Source organism: Cetorhinus maximus, chromosome 5 (assembly GCF_964194155.1).
Source record: "Cetorhinus maximus chromosome 5, sCetMax3.hap1.1, whole genome shotgun sequence".
NCBI lineage: Eukaryota > Metazoa > Chordata > Chondrichthyes > Lamniformes > Cetorhinidae > Cetorhinus > Cetorhinus maximus.
The window spans coordinates 55,933,485-55,942,936 of record NC_135883.1 but is presented as its reverse complement, the minus strand read 5'-3'; the positions used below and the strand labels follow the sequence as shown (position 1 = coordinate 55,942,936).

Genomic DNA, 9,452 nt, shown 5'->3' with positions numbered 1-9,452 from the left:
CCTGCTGAGTTTTTCCAGGTAATTCTGTTTTTGTTTTAGGTTTTCCAAAGGGCTCCCTGGATTTCAAGATTATCAGGTTTCCTGTATTGACTTAATGGTATGTTACTTCTGTTGGAGACTAATAAAATAATATTTGCTATATTATAACACTTGCATCAACCCTAACCCGAAATGATGCAACTGTTTTTATTTGAGTATCTGACACAGTCTTTTGGACATAAGGCCTGGGGGTCATTGCAAGTGTGTCAATATTTGCAAGGGATTCGACACAGGGGAATTTGAAAGCAATTACAATCACGGTTGCATGATTACTTGAAATTTATTAAGGCTGACCAATCTCACTTGGCAGTGTGAACGGTTTTTATCCTGAATTCAAATCCAAGTGCCAGAATCTGAAATGCAGGCCTCACACTGAATCAGCAGAGACCCTCATATTTTTCTTTACTTTCAAAGCACAAAAAGGGATGCTTTAAATGAGGGGAAATAAACTTGAATGCCTTAAGTACAGGAATACGAGATAGATAAAAGCAGCACTTAATTTTTGAAACGCGATCACACACATGCACACACACACACTCTCTTATTCTGATGATAATTAATTACTTCTGCAAACATTTATGATTTTTATCATTCCATTTTATTGCAATCCAAGTTCCATTTGTTAATATAGTTATTCAGGTTTCTGCCTTAAAATCATTTTGCAATAATCCATCACCAAAATTCTATATTCTAAACGAAAAAAAGTGCAGTAAGAATTTTCAAACTAGACCTCGGTAATTGTAGGTTATAGGTTATAAATTGGCAGAATTATTTCTACATTTTTGGCAATCTTTTATTTTATTGCTCTTGAATGATTGAAAATCACATTTTTTTGATTAAACTTTACAGAATTAGATTTAATATATACTCTGTATACAAACCTTTCATTCTAACTTAAATATAATTTTACTGTCACAAAGGAGTGTGCTTTTCTCCTGAGTACTCTTTGGTTCTATATAGATGTAACAGATGATGCTCAAAAAGTATCAATTTAATTGTAAAAACTGTATATACATGTTCTAGAAAATAGATATTGAAGTAATAAAAGTGTCAATGGTGAGCAACCTAATCTTGACTTTTATGTGATATTGATGAACCTCCTTGGGCTCTGAACTTTTGGCTTATATGAAAATATTGTTATAACTTTAAATATTACATAGGTGTCTATTTTATTGTGTGTATTTAAGGATCAAATTTGTTCATACAATTCTAGTAAATATTATAAATCTCAACAAACCAAAGGGCAACATTTGGCAATATTACATGTGTGATTCACAATCAATAGTCTTGAGAAACAGATGTATAGTTGGCTGGAAAAATGCCAACATTTCCTCGGAGTTTTCCTTCCCACCAGTCAAACTGGGAATTAGTTCGGGATGTCACAGTGATTTTATCACCTGCTTGGAAACTCAGATCACCTGGTGCTTGTCCCTCAAATGAGTGTAACGCTGTCACAATTGAAGGCATTTCCCATGGACTTTCTGTTAGGCAGGAAACAAATGTAATTATAATTACATGAACAAAATGGAGTTGCAAAATCCACAATCCCACCCAGTTCACCAGCACATGAAGTGGGCCTATAGCTGCACAGTAGTGTGCCTGATCCTGCCCGAATTGCTGGGATCAGGTAATTTTATTTGTCCACACCAGTCTCGTCATAGCTGGGGTGTTGGGGCAGTGAGGGGTGGGCGCGGTGGAAAAATATAAGAAGGAGTTGAGGGGGAATGGTGACGCGGGAAGATGCAGGAGTGGCCAGTCACTTGGCTGAAGATTGAAGTATCAAAGTTCGGGTGAAGAGTCATATGGACTCGAAACGTTAACTATATTCCTCTCCGCAGATGCTGTCAGACCTGCTGAGTTTTTCCAGGTATTTTTGTTTGTTTCGGATTTCCAGCATCCGCAGTTTTTTGCTTTTATCAAAGTAAAGTTGCCTTTTACTAAGAAGGAAGCTTTTACCTTGGCAAAAGAAGCTTTTCTGCAACCTTTTAAGACCATAAAAGCAGGTTGAAACACTCTGTGAGCTTCAATTCTGATACTGAGAAGTATTGTAAGCATGCATCTTGCAGGCACAGAATATACTGGGGTCACTAGAGGTGGGACTCATGGGAGATTTTTAAGATGATAAATTTAGTCTGGATGATATTAGCATTCAAATCGAGCTGAATGAATCGCTCTTATTAAATATAAAAAGTCTTAATTAATATATTGGACGGGGAGATATCATGTGGAACTGACAGTACACTAATATCACACAGCTTGATTTCACCCTAAGTGAAGATTGTTTTGACTATGAAGGTAATTGCAAGTTCCAGGAAACCAACTGGATAGTACACTGTAGGCCAGTTGTACTACACCAATGACCATGAAAGTGACAAACACATTATGGGCAGAATTTTGCCCTTGGAGGGTGGGCTCGGCAGGGGCGGGCAGGAAGCCAATCGCTGCCCGCAATTGGGACTGGACTGCGATTTCACGCTGGTGGGCCAATTAAGGCCTACCCAGCGTGAAACACGAGCAGCAGCTCTAAACGCTGCCTGTGTGGGCGGGTGGGATGAGGGTGAGCAGGCGAGCGCGAACTTCGCACATGTGCGTAAGTGAGCGCTGTATAATTTCCCTGAGGCATGGAGTTGCCTCGGGGAGATGAAGCGTTTTAAAAAAAGTGAAAATAAAAATGTAATAAAATATTACATGTGACTGTCACATGAACAGGGACATGTTATTAAGTACATTCTAAAACCCTTATTTTATTATTATTTGCTTTTGGAAACCTCATCCCGTCCGTGGATGAGGTTTCCAAAAGCATGCAAAGACCGCATGGCCTTTTTGCTTGCCCGCCAACCATTAGGTTGGATGGGCAGTTAAAAATTTAATTTAATTGATTATTTAATGCCTTAACAGGCCTTTTAATTGTAGGTGGGCACACTGACTCCAGTGTGCGCCCACTGACTGAACTATTGAGTGACTGCATGTTGACATCAGCAGGCTCAGCCGACGTCAATGTGCGTCATTTCACGCTTGAGCAGGTCGGGTGAAAATTTCTGCCCTACAGAAAATAGTGTTCCATCAAGTAATTAAAACACAAAAGTCACTGCAGGAGGGGGAGATCAAAGTAATTTTTTTTTTTGAATCTCTGGCTTGCGATGTATCAATTTTGTACTCCTCTGGCTCTCATATGTGAGGTGAAATGAACAAGTTTACACCGTTTTTCATGTCTGTCATTATTTGAAAGGGCCAAATGATATTTCTTTTGTAATCTTCTTTTCACTAACTGAAACAAGTCAAGGCCTATGAGCCTTTTATTGAATGCAACATTTATAAGTTCTGAGCTTCTTATTGTACGAAATACAGGTAAACAAGTAAGGCCGGGATTTCCCAACCCACCGCCCCGCCCCCTCCACGGCATGTTCCCCTGCAGTGAGGTCGGCGAACCAATAAAATCTCTGTTCACATTGGCAGGACCGGACGATCCTGCCATCATGAAGGGCTGGAAAATTCTGGCCTAAGATTCTGATTGGAAATTTACTGTCACAAATCTCAAAACACATTTCAAAAAATTACTATTTATAGAGAAGGCAACTCATCTTGCAAACTGGAGCCGGGAACTGCATGCAGTGTTTGATTATTATTATTAATAATAATACTGTTGATAAAATATTGTCCAAAGATGTTGTCTATTCTGCTGTCTATTTTACTATTCCCTCTAATCTCTGGTCTGGTTCCGTGCTCTCACATATTTGCTCATTAAAATGTGCAGGAATATCCCTTCATTCATTTTTGCAACGTTGATGAGTTCACAATAATCAATAACCAGGGATGCTGCCAAGCCAGAACACATTGAAAGATGGTTTTAAATCAGTCTCTGCATATCAATTACAGAGTAGGAAAGACTATTTTTCAGGGATATTGGGGATTTAAAGAAGAAGAATTGGCTATCTAGACTATCATTGTTCATGTCAAACAGGTACCAGATTGTGCTAAAATCTGAAGGACTGCTAATCTCTAGATCAGAGGCAAATAGTTTAAGCCAACATTACATAGATAAATTTTATTGGGCATCCACATTACAAGGTATTTATTGCACAGAAAGAGGCCTTTTGTCCAACAGGTCCATGCTGGCATTTAAGCTCCTCATGAGCTGCCTCCCACCCTTCTTTTTCTAACCCATATCCTTCTATTCCTTTCTCCCTCATATGTTTATCTAACTTCACCTTAAATGCATGAACCGATTCTTGTGAAAGTGAGTTCCATATTCTAACCACTCCCTGGGGAACTACGTTTCTATTGAATTCCCTATTGCATTATATTTATGACTCTAGATCAAGTGTGCTTTTTTTTATTCCTTCTCTAAAATTTTACTTTGCTTGCCAATGTAATTTCTCTATTTTCAATGTGTACATTAAAAGTTATTTAACTTGAGCTGACAGGCTTTAAATAAAAATTGCTTGCAATGGAATAAGTGTTGCTTCTTTCCAAAAATATGCAATTCATTTGTGCAGCAAATCTTGCCAATTGATCCAATCTTGCCAATTGGCTATGCGATTAAAGGGAGAGTAGCTGTGTGGATAAGAAATTGGCTGTGAGACAGCAAACAGCCATAGTGAACTCTAATACAAAAGCAAAATACTGCAGGTGCTGGAAATTTGAAATAAAATTAGAGATAGCACAAAACTTGGTAATGTATTATACAGTGGGGAGGATAGTAGCAGACTTCAAGCACACATAGACCGGTGAAACGAGCAAGGTCCTGGCAGTTGAAATTTAATGCAGCGTTAAGTGTGAAGTGATGCATTTTGGAAGAAAAATTGACAAGAGGCATTATGAATTAAATAGTGCAATTTTAAAAGCGGCTGCCGGAAAAGAGAGTCCTGGGGGTTCACGTATGCAAACCTCTGAAGGTGGCAAGGCGTGTTCATAAGGCAGTTTATATCTAGAGGAATTCAGATGCCACAAGGGACGAAAGGATAGCCTTTGAATTTCAAACTGTAAATTGCTAGATAATTTGCACCTCTCCATCATTAACTTCCACAGGTTTTTGGAAATTGCTGCATTTGGATAATAATTGCCAATTAAACTTATCATAGAAAGTTAGGGCTAGTATGTAACAATGTAACTACCTTTTTAATGACAAGATTTATGTTCCTGCAATGGTTACTCAATCTCTCTGGCCCAGGGAGTGAACAATTTAAACTGTGGAGTCTCATTCCTACAGGTATTAAATTGGCATTAGAGGTTTTTAAAATTAAACATTTCTTTAAACTTTTCCTTTGTATCTTAAACCAATTTGTCTTTCTCTCTATTTCTCATCATATACCTGATTTGATTTTAACTCACCATCCTTATCAGTAATTCCTCTGTTTCTTTCTCAATTCTTAAATTTCTGTTTAAGAGGATAGGTAATCGGTCCTTTCATTCACCAAGGGTCCAGATATGTCATTGGCATTATCAACTCCCACTTCAAGCAGCTTACAGGGAAGATAAAATTCAACTTTGAAAGCACAAGATGCCCTGCTCCAGCAAATTCTAGGCCATTTATTATTGAACTTCACTCAACTCTTGTCTAAACTAATATATCATTCAACCTCTGTCAAGCAGACTGTAAATACAATGTAAATGGGAAACAGATGCATGTCACTCAATTTAAACAATTCGAATATTTTAAGAAGAGGTTAAGAGTGGAAAAGTTGGAAATAAAAAAATAAATTAAATGATTACCATGTTTATAAAGTTGATACGACTCAGTTTTTAAAAGGGGAAAACCCACGCACTGTAGTTATACTCTACTGGAGCAAATTTCACGTTCCAGATTGTTTAAAACATATCAAGCAATCCAGTTATAGTGAAATAGTGACATTTAAAGCAATAATATTATATTGGTTAAGCCTGCTTAGGAGATGAAAGCAACACTAGCTGCCATACTTTGGCACGCTGAACTTGATCATTTAATTTAATGTTCAGTATTGTTAAGTTGGTTATTCCAATTATGCCGATTTATAGAATTATGAATTTTTAAAGATGATCGTATTTTGCACTCACACTGACTATTGCATCAAATTAATTGACAGCAGGAATTTTGCCTCCAACAATTTCACCCTCAATCGTGCAGTTTAGTTGCGTCATCACTGGCAAAGCTAACATGGTGGTTCTGACATTAAACCAAAAAAAAGTCCGCAACTTCTCCATGTAGATAATGCCCTTTTAAATGTATTCATCCCTTCCCTTTATTTTGTTCCACCATTTACAGAAGAGTTTGATGTTTTCAGGCCTCTCCTAGTACTATTGATTAGCAAGTAACATGAGCATAAAAGTAGCCCCGAGTGACTTATTCATTGATTTAAAAATTTTTTTTGCTCTAATACAGTGTATCCACTCTGCTCAGTACTTCTTCTGATGGTATACATGATATTGGAAAATAAAATATACTGAGCAATAAAATGTTAGGAAATAACAAAGTAATGGTGACTATGAGATGGGTTCACCTTGGCAAATTGCAGCAGAGATTCTGAAGGTCTAGGAATGCTCATTAGCAGTTAATTACATGAGTCCTTCCTTAGCAGTTAATTACATGAGAGTGCAGAAATGCTAAATCTCAGCTCTTGTATGATAACATGACAGATAACATCCAAATCAAAGCACCTTAGAACAAAAGGACACTATTACAAGAAAGAAAGAAACAGATGTACTGGTACCACAATTGATAATTCAGGAAGACATGTCAGAGCTGCCAAGTTCCCAGGGTTAGAGGACTGACCATATATACAAAAAATATATCTTTCTTCCACAGCTTCCAACCTGATAGTCTCCCAACCTCAGACGACCCGCTTCTACCTCCTACCCAAAATCCACAAACAGGACTGTCCCGGCAGACCGATCGCATCAGCCTATTCCTGCCCCACGGAACTCATTTCTTGCTATCTTGACCCCATTCTCTCTCCCCTTGTCCAGTCCTTTCCCACCTACATCCGTGATTCCTCTGACACCCTACATCATATCAACAATTTCCAGTTCCCTGGCCCCAACCGCCTCCTCTTCACCATGGATGTCCAATCCCTCTACACCTCCATCCCCCACCGGGATGGTCTGATGGCTCTCCGCTTCTTCCTCGAACAGAGGCCGGAACAATCCCCATCCACCACTACTCTCCTCCGTCTGGCTGAACTTGTTCTCACACTGAACAATTTCTCCTTAAACTCCTCTCACTTCCTCCAAATAATGGCCATGGGTACCCACATGGGCCCCCGTTATTATGCCTGTCTCTTTATGGGGTATGTGGAACATTCTTTGTTCCAGTCCTACTCCGGCCCCCTCCCACAACTCTTTCTCCGGTACATTGATGATTGCTTCGGTGCTGCTTCATGCTCTCATCTGGACCTGGAAAAATTTATTAATTTTGCTCCCAATTTCCACACCTCCATCATTTTCACATGGTCCATCTCTGACACTTCTCTTCCCTTCCTTGACCTCTCTGTCTCAATTTCTGGTGATAGACTGTCCACCAATATCCATTACAAGCCTACCGACTCCCACAGCTACCTCGACTACAGATCCTCACATCCCGCTTCCTGTAAGGACTCCATCCCATTCTCTCAGTTCCTTCGCCTCCGATGCATCTGTTCTGATGATGCCACTTTCAAAAACAGTTCTTCTGACATGTCTTCTTTCTTCCTTAGCCGAGGTTTTCCACCCACGGTGGTTGACAGGCCCTCAACCGTGTCTGTCCCATCACCCGCGCATCCGCCCTCACACCTTCCTCTCCCTCCCAGAAACATGATAGGGTCCCCCTTGTCCTCACTTATCACCCCACCAGCCTCCGCATTCAAAGGATCATCCTCCGCCATTTCTGCCAACTCCAGCATGATGCCACCACCAAACACATCTTCCCTTCACCTCCCCGGCGGCATTCCACAGGGATCGTTCTCTCCGGGACACCCTGGTCCACTCCTCCATCACCCCCTACACCTCAACCCTCTCCCACTGCACCTTCCCATGCAACCGCAGAAGGTGCAACACCTGCCCCTTTACTTCCCCTCTCCTCACCGTCCAAGGGCCCAAACACTCCTTTCAAGTGAAGCAGCATTTCACTTGCACTACCCTCAATTTAGTCTACTGCATTCGTTGCTTCCAATGCGGTTTCCTCTACATTGGACAGACCAAATGCAGACTGCGTGACCGTTTTGCAGAACACCTTCGGTCTGTCCGCAAGCATGAGCCAGACCTCCCTGACGCTTGCCATTTCAACACTCCACCCTGCTCTCATGCCCACATGTCTGTCCTTGGCCTGCTGCATTGTTCCAGTGAAGCTCAACGCAAACTGGAGGAACAGCACCTCATCTTCTGACTAGGCACTTTACAGCCTTCTGGACTGAATATTGAGTTCAACAATTTTAGATCATGAACTCTCTCCTCCATCCCCACCCCCTTTCCGAGCCCCCATTTTTTTTCCAATAATTTATATAGATTTTTCTTTTCCCACCTATTTCCATTATTTTTAAATGTATTTCCATCCATTGTTTTATCTCTACCTTTTAGCCCATTTTGATTCCTTCACCCCACCCCACACCCACGAGGGCTATCTGTACCTTGCTTGTCCTGCTTTCTACCCTTAGTTAGCACATTCCTTAGATAATATCACCACCTTCAACACCTCTTTGTCCTTTTGTCTAAGGCATCTTTTGGCCATCTCCACCTATCACTGGCCCTCTATCCAGCTCTACCTTCTCTCCACCCCCCACCCCACTTAAACCAGCTTATATTTCACCTCTTTTCTATTTTTACTTAGTTCTGTTGAAGAGTCATATGGACTCGAAACGTTAACTGTGTTCCTCTCCACAGATGCTGCCAGACCTGCTGAGTTTTTCCAGGTATTTTTGTTTTTGTTTTGGGTTTCCAGCATCCGCAGTTTTTTGCTTTTATATAAAAATATGCGCTGATAAGACCAGAGATGTTTGCCTTAAGGAAGAGAAACATCTATTGTGACACTACTGTGAGGAGGTGGAAAGACCATAAGACCATAAGACATAGGAGCAGAAATTAGGCCATTCAGCCCATCGAGTCTGCTCCACCATTCAATCATGGCTGATAAGTTTCTCAACCCCATTCTCCCGCCTTCTCCCCGTAACCTTTGATCCCCTTACCAATCAAGAACCTATCTATCTCGGTCTTAAATACATTCAATGACCTGGCCTCCACAGCCTTCTGTGGCAATGAATTCCATAGATTCACCACTCTCTGGCTAAAGAAGTTTCTCCTCATCTCTGTTCTAAAAGGTCTTCCCTTTACTCTGAGGCTGTGTCCTCGGGTCCTAGCCTCTCCTACTAATGGAAACATCTTCCCCACGTCCACTCTATCCAGGCCGTTCAGTATTCTGTAAGTTTCAATCAGATCCCCCCTCATCCTTCTAAATTCCATCGAGTATA

General features: G+C 40.6%; 1 protein-coding gene across 1 annotated transcript in view; it reads right to left on the bottom strand.

The window, feature by feature from the left end:
* Nucleotides 1–614: 614 nt before the first annotated feature.
* Nucleotides 615–9,452, bottom strand: part of sh3yl1 (SH3 and SYLF domain containing 1) — a 180,782-nt gene continuing 171,944 nt past the window's right edge. The window contains exon 9 of the mRNA XM_078541874.1: nt 615–1,520. Coding sequence (XP_078398000.1) covers nt 1,318–1,520 — 203 coding nt within the window. The 3' untranslated portion in view covers nt 615–1,317. The remainder of the gene's footprint in view (nt 1,521–9,452) is intronic.